The following is a 12,961-nucleotide window of genomic DNA, read 5'->3' as shown; positions in this document are numbered from 1 at the left end:
CCACACTGCTTCTTGTTGACTGAATGCCCGTTTAAAGACTAAAGTCTGATTGAACGTCCATGTATCTGTTTTGACAGCTAGAAACAGATATGAATTTTTACCAAATATTGGTGCTGTTCACCTTTTTCTGGACCTCAGGTAGGACTCTTGTTTTAACTTGTTGATTGTTTTAATGCGTTGATTGATTACTAAACTCATCACCTTTAAATCACTCAATGGTTTTTGGCTAAAATGCATACCTCTGACTTTCTTTTACATTGTGAATCCTTTAGAAGTGTCCTGTCATTAAGGACTAGTTTGAACACATTCCTGTATATGTACTGGGAAATATATAGGTTTATTCCTGTCAGGGTCGTAGTCTAGATGCGTTCATGTTAAAAAATCTCACCAGGTTTGGTGAGTCCCATGTTTTGACATAAAGTACAGTATAAAATTGTCTCACGCAATAAAGTATTATATACTACAGACGAACCAGATCGTTAGCCTTGACCTTTTTCTCATTTATAAATTCCAAATGACACAATCATTTTTCAACATATAAAGTTCATATTCTTAGGGATTTGTGATGTAACAAGCAGAGCGGCCAGTCTACGCGGCCTGCAGGCAGCAGCACAAGTCATGTTTATACTTAGTCGTAAGACAGTGTCACGCGACGAACGTAGCAGATCTACAAGCCCACATGTCATGGATTTGTTTTGTTGTGAATTTGTTTGAATTTTGTTGTGAATTTGTTGTGAATCAACAATCAAGTTTTTATTTGCCAGTAACTTGTACTTGTAGGAGCAGTGGAATGCTGTTGTTCCGCAAATTGTGCTACAATATTATATTAAAGCAGAAGTGGCAAAAGTTTTTATAAAAATGTTTACGCACCATTATAATGTTCTTATTTTGATCATAAGACCCAATTACTGAAAGTCAGTCAGGGTGCATATTTATTGGTTAAACATGGGTTAAGGTTTTAGGTGTGCTGTCCCGTGGGAGGTTAGGGTTAGGGTGAGGGTTTGAGATAGGTTGTACCGACAATATGTCATATTAGGAGTCCTACTAACTAAACCACACATGGTAAATGGCGGCCCGGGGGCCCCCACCTTCACATAATGCGGCCCGCAGGTTAATAGCAGAATACTCATATATTATTGATTTCAGCTAATTACTACAGTTCAAATGCTATTGTCTTTTTTAAAATTAAACGGTTACTTTTCAGGATTCCAAAATAGCAAAATAGCAAAAATAAATGAATAAATCAGGATTTAAATTAAAATATAGCAAACATAGCTGATCTACAAGCTCAAAATGCATTATCAGTTCCTCCAGATCTGCCATGTCCGCCGCGTCACGCCGTTGACCGCTGTACTGCTGTCTGTCTGTCTGTCTGTCAGAATGCTGAAGCCTTTTATCTTCGTCCTTTTTTTTCCAACTTGACTACAGGAGCAGTGTCTCAAAAACATAGAGGAAAACTTGACAGAAAAAGACTCGCTCACTATATAAAAAAATGAAGGAAAACTCTAACAGACCGAGACTTAAGAAAACATATTTTTATTTTATTTTAACATAAAAGTACATTAAAAGTATAGCAAACATTTCGGTCCTAAGACCTTCATCAGTGCTATATATACCGGTAGTCTTTTTCTGGCAAGTTTTCCTGCCTGTCAGAATGACCTCTACTTTTAATCATTTGAGGGAAACAAAGAACACATGTGAGAAACGCATCAGAAAAGATAAGAGTCAAGAAGAGAAAAATGCCGGTGCGAGATCATGTTAGATGTGTGAAAAGTGACAATACTATTGACAATATCCTAAGGTGGAAGGGCCAAGGATGCCATGGATGATGCTGTGACCACTAACCCAGCCTTAGCCACTGAAGAGGCAGGACTTAGCAGCCAGGTGGACACCACAGGTGGGTATATGGCATGGGATGTGCACACATAGACATCAAAGGGGGCTTCAGCCCCTGCCCTTTTGCCCGTCTGTAAAATAACCACAGAAATATAACCTTTGTGTGGTGAAAGAAATGCAAATGCAACTCCTTTCCTTTCCAACATGCTGGAAGGCAGCGCATTCAGGAGAATTGCTTTTCTGCAGTCTCCTGAACTTGAACATATTTGTTTTGAAATCCACTAGCTAAAGAGTGCTGGGTTGCGCCCCCCAAAAAGCTGATCTACAAGCTCTCAACGTGTCGCGCTGTGACGCGTTGTGAGCTTGTAGATCTGCTATTTTCGCAATTTTTGTCTAAAAGTGCCCTCTTACGGGATTTCAGCCCCTGCCCCTCTAACACTCTCTGCATGTCCCTGGGGTATGCAGGAAGCATGTTCATGACGTCTAGATATTAGATCTAGGACATTTATTATGATATCTCTGCTGTCGGGGAGAAACCAACTCCAAAATGTTCATTACATTTTTTTTTTAAATAATGCAGTGGCCTCATCAAAATTGATATTGTGACTTTATATATTGTCAATTACTATTCCCGACAATGACGATAGATACATTATTTGGTAACACTTGGTAATATGGCCACAAATCATTAGCAGTCATTAGCATGACTCATTAAAGGGGCATTTCAAACATGTGAGATGCTCGATTCATAATTTGATTTTTATCAGACACGCCCCCTCAATTACAAACACTAATTGTAATTTCAAACTCAAATTTGAATACCATGATGGATTTATCTAAAACATCCGTCCTTGGTTCAGGTGACTGAATACTGTAATACGTCAGGGGCCATGCATTTTCTTTCTATAAATAAATAAAAAGGTATAATTGAAAAAACACAGCCCCTCATGAACTAGAATTAGAGGGACAATTAATTGTTGTTTTTATCTTGTTTGAAGTAATAAGGATAAAATGCACATCAAATATCAAAATATTGAATGAATCAGGTTAAATACTGTCAGGGGTAGACCTATGTTTGAAAGTGAAATATCCCTTTAAACATCCTGCAGTGTTCACTTTTCTCTGCCAATGAAGCCAATTGAATTGAATTGAATTGAATTGAATTGAATTGTGTGCATGGGCGCATGTGTGTGTGTGTGTGTGTGTGTGTGTGTGTGTGTGTGTGTGTGTGTGTGTGTGTATGTGTGTGTGTGTGTGTGTGTGTGTGCCTGCACGCATGTGTGTGCACGTGCGCACGCATGCACGAGCGCACGCATTTGTAAAATACAAATAAAACGTCTCATTCATTTAAAAATCGATGCATTGTTGCATCGATTTCATTAACACAAGTCGATTCAAATTAGAATTAGAATGAAAAAATAATAATGATATATATATATATATATATATATATATATATATATATATATATATATATATATATATATATATATTATTATTTATTTTTTTTCGTTTGCATTGCATTCAGAACGCGCCCTTAATTAAGAACCTAACTGCATCTGTGTGTGGCCTCGGTCCCAGGCTTACTTATCTGCGAAAAGAAGATCTGTGGGTGGCTTTCAGCGGTGTCCCACTATTAGCGACTTTAAGGAACGACGGATACGGCAGTCGGCCCACGACAACAGGAAATGCTCGATACATAAACCTGCTCTCCGTCGCAGCCCTTTCTACTACGGGAGAACCTACACTACAACGCCATGTCATAACCATGTTTATTGAAATTATAGCTGAGCCTGTCATACATTTACACCGATTGCTCCATCACCTCTCTTATGCTGTGTCCGTCCTGAAAACAGTCGTTGCTTAAAGTCCGTATTGACTTCCTGAATGGCTGATGTTGAACTGCACAGTCAGTGGCAGAGAAGTAACAGATAGAAGCACGCAAACTTTATCCCCAGACTATAGATCCCCCCCCCCACACACACACCTCCTTGCTGATGCAGTGACTGTCCTGTTTCTGGTTTAGCTTTACGCACGGAACGCATGAATCTCTCCCTCTCCGGTCAGAGTGGGTTGTTGTTTATTTGCATGGCTCAGAAAAGAAGTAACATGAGAACGTTATCGAGTTGGGCTCCGTCTTATGAGCTAATTTAGAACTTCCTGTCTGAGAGCTAGCTAATTTAAGACATCCGGTTGCCTTCAGAATAAAATAAGGATATTTAATTCGTTATTTAAATAATTATTACATTACATTATTAGTATTATTATTACATTACAGTTATTGTAAAGACACACATTATGTTTCTGTGTAAAAATAAGTAATTAAATAACATAAAAAAGTTATCTAAATGGATAAATGCTATTCACTGGAGTGCATGGACTTTATAAAGTGGACACTGGACAAAAGACGGCTCCGCGAGGCAACTATCTGGACATACCCACGCATTCGGGAAGATGTCCTCTACCACCCCACAGTCTCCGCTAAGCGGGAGAGGTGTAAAATTCACAGCAGCAGAGCTTCTACTGGGGTCAATGCAAAAAAATGTACCGTTTCCGGACCCAGAATGGACACTGGACAAAGAGGCCTCCGCGAGGCAACTATCTGGACATACCCACGCGTCCGGGGAGATGTCCTCTACCACCCCACAGTCTCCGCTAAGCGGGAGAGGTGTAAAATTCAGAGCAGCAGACCTTCTATTGGGGTCAACACTCAAAAAAGTGCCGTTTCCAGACCCAGAATGGACACTGGACAAAGAGGCCTCCGCGAGGCAACTATCTGGACATACCCACGCGTCCGGGGAGATGTCCTCTACCACCCCACAGTCTCCGCTAAGCGGGAGAGGTGTAAAATTCAGAGCAGCAGAGCTTCTATTGGGGTCAACACTCAAAAAAGTGCCGTTTCCAGACCCAGAATGGACACTGGACAAAGAGGCCTCCGCGAGGCAACTATCTGGACATACCCACGCGTCCGGGGAGATGTCCTCTACCACCCCACAGTCTCCGCTAAGCGGGAGAGGTGTAAAATTCAGAGCAGCAGAGCTTCTACTGGGGTCAATGCAAAAAAATGTACCGTTTCCGGACCCAGACTGGACACTGGACAAAAGACGGCTCCGCGAGGCAACTATCTGGACATACCCACACGTCCGGGGAGATGTCCTCTACCACCCCACAGTCTCCGCTAAGCGGGAGAGGTGTAAAATTCAGAGCAGCAGACCTTCTACTGGGGTCAATGCAAAAGAAATACCGTTTCCGGACCCAGAATGGACACTGGACAAAGAGGCCTCCGCGAGGCAACTATCTGGACATACCCACGCGTCCGGGGAGATGTCCTCTACCACCCTACAGTCTCCGCTAAGCGGGAGAGGTGTAAAATTCACAGCAGCAGAGCTTCTACTGGGGTCAATGCAATTTTTTTTACCGTTTACCGATTTTATATACTGAAAAGAATAGCAGTGTTCATGTGCAGGAAGACAGCACTAGTGTAGATGAATCACATTTAAATCAAACCAGCAGTGTTCATGTGCAGCCGATAAAGCCTGAAAAGAATAGCAGTGTTCATGTGCAGGAAGACAGCACTAGTGTAGATGAATCACATTTAAATCAAACCAGCAGTGTTCATGTGCCTATAAAGCCAGTTGTTGTGCACTTCTTTGTACAGGCAGGTCAAATATGAACAGCGGAAACAAGGATGGAAGGATAACAGTGAGATCAAAGCTTTGATGGACCTTAAAAAAAGAATGGGAGGATAAAGACACAGACAGTGTTGTTGTAAAAGGATTCATTCAAGTTATTAAAGTTAGTCCCCTTAAGGTTATATGTTTTAGTGAAGCAGGAGTGAAACTGTGGCACAATGCGACTACACAATGTGTCGCATCATGGGATGCCACAGGGGGGATCATTAAGACTAAACTAACAGAGAAAAGGATTTTGTATTATGAAATTATAGTAAGTTCATTTAATTCATCAACTCCTGTTGCATTCATGATCTCTGAAGAACATACTCAATCGGCTATAGAGGAACTACTCACACAATTGAGATGCAAAGAGAAGGAGATATTTGGTACAAACACAACACCGATTCAGATTAATAGTGACAGGTCCATAGTGCTTTTAAAAGCCAGTATGCGTATCTTCAATCAAGATAGCATGAGTATGTACTTGTTACGCTGCTGGAGAATAGTGGTAGGAAAGGCAGATAACAATATGGTCAGATCTCCTCTCAGGTGATTTGCAGAGATTCTCTGGAGCCTATGCTGCACAAATAAACCTGTGTAAGAAAAGCACAGCTATTTATTTTAATCTATACTGCAGTAGAAGCTCTGCTGCTGTGAATTTTACACCTCTCCCGCTTAGCGGAGAGTGGGGTGTGGTAGAGGACATCTCCCCGGACGCGTGGGTATGTCCAGATAGTTGCCTCGCGGAGGCCTCTTTGTCCAGTGTCTATTCTGGGTCCGGAAACGGTACATTTTTTTGCATTGACCCCAGTAGAAGCTCTGCTGCTGTGAATTTTACACCTCTCCCACTTAGCGGAGAGTGGGGTGTGGTAGAGGACATCTCCCCGGACGCGTGGGTATGTCCAGATAGTTGCCTCGCGGAGCCGTCTTTTGTCCAGTGTCCAGTCTGGGTCCGGAAACGGTAATTTCTTTTGCATTGACCCCAGTAGAAGCTCTGCTGCTGTGAATTTTACACCTCTCCCGCTTAGCGGAGAGCGGGGTGTGGTAGAGGACATCTCCCCGGACGCGTGGGTATGTCCAGATAGTTGCCTCGAGGAGCCGTCTTTTGTCCAGTGTCCAGTCTGGGTCCGGAAACGGTACATTTCTTTGCATTGACCCCAGTAGAAGCTCTGCTGCTGTGAATTTTACACCTCTCCCGCTTAGCGGAGACTGTGGGGTGGTAGAGGACATCTCCCCGGACGCGTGGGTATGTCCAGATAGTTGCCTCGCGGAGGCCTCTTTGTCCAGTGTCCAGTCTGGGTCCGGAAACAGTACATTTTTTTGCATTGACCCCAGTAGAAGCTCTGCTGCTGTGAATTTTACACCTCTCCCGCTTAGCGGAGAGTGGGGTGTGGTAGAGGACATCTCCCCGGACGTGTGGGTATGTCCAGATAGTTGCCTCGCGGAGCCGTCTTTTGTCCAGTGTCCAGTCTGGGTCCGGAAACGGTATTTTTTTTTGCATTGACCCCAGTAGAAGGTCTGCTGCTCTGAATTTTACACCTCTCCCGCTTAGCGGAGACTGTGGGGTGGTAGAGGACATCTCCCCGGACGTGTGGGTATGTCCAGATAGTTGCCTCGCGGAGCCGTCTTTTGTCCAGTGTCCAGTCTGGGTCCGGAAACGGTATTTTTTTTGCATTGACCCCAGTAGAAGGTCTGCTGCTCTGAATTTTACACCTCTCCCGCTTAGCGGAGACTGTGGGGTGGTAGAGGACATCTCCCCGGACGCGTGGGTATGTCCAGATAGTTGCCTCGCGGAGCCGTCTTTTGTCCAGTGTCCAGTCTGGGTCCGGAAACGGTAATTTTTTTTGCATTGACCCCAGTAGAAGCTCTGCTGCTGTGAATTTTACACCTCTCCCGCTTAGCGGAGACTGTGGGGTGGTAGAGGACATCTCCCCGGACGCGTGGGTATGTCCAGATAGTTGCCTCGCGGAGGCCTCTTTGTCCAGTGTCCATTCTGGGTCTGGAAACGGCACTTTTTTGAGTGTTGACCCCAATAGAAGGTCTGCTGCTCTGAATTTTACACCTCTCCCGCTTAGCGGAGACTGTGGGGTGGTAGAGGACATCTCCCCGGACACGTGGGTATGTCCAGATAGTTGCCTCGCGGAGGCCTCTTTGTCCAGTGTCCATTCTGGGTCTGGAAACGGCACTTTTTTGAGTGTTGACCCCAATAGAAGGTCTGCTGCTCTGAATTTTACACCTCTCCCGCTTAGCGGAGAGTGGGGTGTGGTAGAGGACATCTCCCCGAACGCGTGGGTATGTCCAGATAGTTGCCTCGCGGAGCCATCTTTTGTCCAGTGTCCACTTTATAAAGTCCATGCACTCCAGTGAATAGCATTTATCCATTTAGATAACTTTATTATTATTATTATTATTATTTAATGACTTGTTTTTACACAGAAACATAATGTGTGTCTTATAGCATCATTTAAATGCTTAATTTGTAGTCCTAATGTGCAAATTAAACTTTTTTTCAATGCTCTAGAGGATACTCTTATTTTGAAGAGATCGTCCACCGCAAGTCTTAAATTAGCTCACTAGATTAGCTCACTAGACAGTGCCATCGAGGGCTATAGGAGGAGGAGAAGGAATACACGTGTTCACGGCGTGAACGTGGAAGGTCAGCAGATTGTATTCTGGTGTTGTGCTGCTGGCTGCTATAAATGTTAATATAGACCTATGTCTTCTATTGTGTTCTGAAGGTCAGGTTGCTGTACTGCCACTATAGTGTTAATGTTATATTTTGTATTGTGTTCTCGGGGCGCTGCGCTGTGCTGTGTGCCAATTATGCCCCCTCTCCTGTTGACTGTGTTCTCTTTTCTGGTCTGTGTAACAGTGTCAGTGTGCGAGGCACACTTGCGTGTTTAGTATTTACTCTTACATTTTTATGTTTTGATAATCAGCGCTTTTCCATATAGATACATACACTGTGCCATATTGGAGAGGCCCCCCGTCATAAAACGTTGCATCGACTCAACTTCGACTTTACTGTCTAACAAGTCGACTGTGAAAAATCTCAGAATCGCTATTGTGATTCTGTAGAACACTGTTGTTATGCAGAGTTGTGGTGATTAGACTCCATTAAAGCTATCATCTGTAGAGAAGCTCCTCTGGTTGTGGAACAGTCAAGGTTGAGACGCTCTGCTTCTCAAGGCTCTACCAGTGGGTACATATACTGTATGTGTCATGCAACCCATTCTGGACGGGAACCCCTTTTGGTGAATTAAGCATTATGTTATTCTTTAGCTGTTGAAAATAGCAGATCAATCGTGAAAATGTGTTGCAAATTTTTGAATATATATTCTTTCAGAACAAACGTTTTTTAACTCAAATCTTTGCTACTGGGGGGGTCCCTGGAACAACATATTTTCAGATGGGGGTCAGCGGCCAGTTACATATATTTTTGGGGGTCCTTGACATGAAAATGTTTGAGAACGACTGACAGAAAAATGTCAGGATTTAGAAGGCATTTGTAGAATCGTCCTCAGGTCTAAATGCGTTAAGCATTATGTTATTATTTAACTGTTGAAAAATAGCAGATCTACAAGCTTGCTGAATATATTCTTTCAGAGCCAATGTTCTTTAACTAAAATCTTTGCTTTCGCTGGAACAACATATTTTCAGATAGGTGTCCGCTCCGCAGTCAAATACAGATCATTCTGGGGGTCCTTGACATGAAAAAGGTTGCACCACTGACAACATAGATTTTCAGAAAACTGTCATGATTTAGAAGATATTTTGACGAATCGAGCTCAGGTCTAAATGGCCAGGGTCCACTTACTGAAATTAATTAATAGTTACCGTCCGTATGCAATAAAGAGGTTTTCTTCTAAACCAGTGTTTCCCAAACCTTTTTAGCCTGTGACCCAAAAATAAAAATATGATGTCTCCCCTCCCCGACACCCAAACTATAGCCTAGTTAAAATAGCCGATCTACAAGCTCACAACATGTGGCTTCGCGCCGCATTGTGAGCTTGTAGATTGGCTATTTTCAATACTACCTAAACACTTGTTTTCTAATTTATGGAATTTCTTTGATATTCTTTCTTTGATTTCTTCATGACATTACTTAAAAAAATTAATTTGTTTTTAATTCATGAAACTTTTTGCTTTTTTGGGATTTCTTTTTTTTTATGTCCTGAACTAGTAATAATTAAAAACAAAATGTAGGAAACAAAACATAAAGGGACCCATAACAATGTGTCCATGACCCACAAATGGGTCCCGACCCCCTATTTGGGAAACAGTGTTCTAAAGAACAAGTCTAAAATTCTAAATTTTAGGAAACACAGAAAACAGACTTAAATGAGGACATTTTGATCTGTAAGGGCAAACCTTACAGTATGCAGTATCAGTATACAGTACAAAAATCAATTGCAATTCTTAATATAATATTCAAATAGTGAAATCTTACCTGAAATATAGTTTCAAAAGTAGGTCAACTTCATTACGCTTGCATAATGCATCGCTGCCAAATTAACTACTTTTCTCCAGTGCATTTGGTGCAACAGATAAACCACAACTAGACCCAAGCAGAATGTATAGAGACGATCCATGTTCTCTGTTACAGTGGAACTCATTTATTCTGATATTTGTCTCCTCAGCTCTCCAGACTGAATCACACAACACAACAGGTAAACAAAGAACACATTATTATTATTATTGTTGTTGTTGTTGTTGTTGTTGTTGTTGTTGTTGTTGTCCAATGGATCCACTGTAGTTATTATTCATTCATAATATATTGTTAATACATTTGCATTGGTTGGTTAGATATTCATAAAACTTTCACTTATATATGTTTATTTAGATTTATTTTCAAATAGCTAAAATAGCCGATCTACATGCGATGCGATGTTGCGATGCATTACAGAGACCAAAACTTACAAGCCCTAATAGATAGGAAAATAGTAGATCCACAAGCTCACGTTGTGGGCTTGTAGATCTGCTATTTTCACTGTCTTACTTTATTGCGTTGTGTGCTTGTAGATCGGATATATAGGAACAAGCAGGGAAAATATGGAAATAAGAGGTTAACGATATCCCAGGTGTGGTATTGACAATAATAAACACAGACATTCATAAATGAACTTCACGCATAACTGTCGATAGAACTGTTGCTTTTTCCTCTTATTGTGTAATAATATCCCAACAACTACTTCCTGTGCCTCAGTGTTCAACAGCACGTGTGACAGCGAAGAGTTCCTGTGTCAAAACAAAATATGTGTCCCCAAGAGCTTTGTGTGCGACCATGACGACGACTGTGGTGACGGCTCAGATGAGCCCAAGGAGTGTGGTGAGTGGACGCTTCTCATACTGAATGAATATGGATATGAATTAATTTGGTCTCAGACGGATAGGAAAATAAGTTCTGCCTAATGCGAGATCTTGTTAAAACGTTTCAAACATATTCACAATGTCAAGCTCTATACTTCCTGTTCCAGAGTATCCACCATGTGGCTCCAACCAGTTCCGCTGTGCCAACGGCCGCTGTCTCATCCAGAGAGCGTGGGAGTGTGACGGAGAGCTCGACTGTCACGACCACTCAGATGAAGCTCCCAAGAATACTCGCTGCAAAGACGCAAGTAAGAAACGCACACGCACGTACACGCACACGCACACACACACACACTCTCTTTGCTGCTCAGTGTAGTGGAATAGATGGCTGTCAAACTCCTGTCTCTTACAGTATATACTGTACCTATACTATACCTGTGCATGTCAGAACTACTGGTGTGTCTTAAAGAAATACCCACGTCTCATGTGAAGTGGGGTCATTCCCCATACATATTATACGTTGTGGAAAGATATATCAATATTGATTGATTGATTGATTGATTGATTGATTGATTGATTGATTGATTGATTGATTGATTGATTGATTGATTGATTGATTGATTGATTGATTGAATGAATGAATATAATATTAGACAGAAATGCAAACAGCACGAGTACAGTCAAACACAAAAAGTTATGTGGACTGCAGATGGATTGTTTCCATCAAGGTCTTATGTAAACAATATAGAATACACTATTCTATATTACAAGGTAGGATATTGAAGATATCAGTCACACGTACATTAAATTAAAAAAACAGATACATTAATAAGAGAACGTCAAACATCATCCATAGACATAACTATAGAACTGGCTTTTTGCTCTTATTCTATGATAATGGATTGACCTAAACAACTACTTCCTGTGTCTCAGCAAACTGGTGCCGCAGCGACCAGTTCATTTGTCAAAATAAACGATGCATCCACAAGAGTTATGAGTGTGACGAAGGGGATGACTGTGGAGACAACTCAGATGAGGCTCACTGTATTAACCCAGGTAAGACGCACACACACACACACACACACACACACACACACACACACACACACACACACACACACACACACACACACACACACACACACACACACACACACAGCTTTGTGTCGTAAACTTTTACACGATCAGAATCACATTCATCTAAAGTTTCTAAACCTCCTCTGCTTCCATTGCTCTTCCCTTTCTCCTCCTTTCTCTAAATTTCCACTCCAACAGAGAAGAAATGTGATCATCACCCAGCCTATGTCTGTCACAACGGGAACTGTGTCCAGGAGACATTGCTGTGTGACGGCAAGGACGACTGTGGCGACGGCTCTGATGAGCTCAGCAGCTGCTCTGTTAACGAGTGTCTGAACAGCGAGCTGAGTGGCTGCTCCTCCCAGCTCAGCTGTAAAGACCTCAAGATAGGCTTCAAGGTATGGAATCAACAGCGCCATTTGACACAGATTCCACCAAGACACTGATGAAACACCTGGTCAGCATCACGCTCTGTTCCTGTCTCCTTACAGTGCACTTGTCCCAGCGGCTTCCGTCTGAAGGACGATGGGAAGACGTGTGTGGACGTAGATGAGTGTAGCAGCTATCCCTGCACCCAGCACTGCAACAACACACAGGGCAGCTTCCACTGTCTCTGTGTGGAGGGTTACCAGCTCAGCCCTGAAGACCCCACCATCTGCAGGTCCACATCTGGTAGGAAACAGTGGGAGCTCAAAGCACTGAAAGCACATTGGTTGTCTATTCCAAGAATAGCAGATATACGTACATTATACAAGCCTAGGACTAGGGTGGCCCCCGAAAAATATTAAAAAGAATATATATATATATATATATATATTATTTTGTTTTTATTATAAAATTGTAAAGTATTGAAATCCAATTCAAGTGAAATGTGTGCCTGCCTCTCTTTTTAGGGGCCTGGGTACCCCAAAATGAAAACAAAATAGCACAAAATAGCACCACGCCGAGCGGCCAACACTGTGAAATAGTTTACTGTCTGTCTGTCTGTCTGTCTGTCTGTCTGTCGAGCACAACAGCTGCTGTCACTGTGTGGGGAGTGAGGACTTTCTTCATCTTGTTTAAAT

The 12,961-nt window shown here is 42.2% G+C and overlaps 1 protein-coding gene across 1 annotated transcript; it reads left to right on the top strand.

Moving 5' to 3' along the window:
* Nucleotides 1-60: 60 nt before the first annotated feature.
* LOC308320736 (low-density lipoprotein receptor-related protein 1-like) lies at nucleotides 61-12,108 on the top strand (the record flags this gene model as incomplete). Its single annotated transcript, XM_080771388.1, has 6 exons — nucleotides 61-138; nucleotides 10,151-10,180; nucleotides 10,717-10,839; nucleotides 10,988-11,128; nucleotides 11,754-11,876; nucleotides 12,101-12,108. Exons 1-6 carry the CDS (start codon nucleotides 90-92, stop codon nucleotides 12,106-12,108), a joined length of 474 nt encoding a protein of 157 aa, XP_080627514.1. The 5' UTR covers nucleotides 61-89.
* Between the last annotated feature and the right edge of the window lie 853 nt (nucleotides 12,109-12,961).

The sequence above is a fragment of the Protomyctophum bolini genome (assembly GCF_963924005.1).
Source record: "Protomyctophum bolini genome assembly, chromosome: 1".
In the NCBI taxonomy this organism is placed as follows: domain Eukaryota; kingdom Metazoa; phylum Chordata; class Actinopteri; order Myctophiformes; family Myctophidae; genus Protomyctophum; species Protomyctophum bolini.
This window is presented reverse-complemented; position numbering and strand designations above follow the sequence as displayed.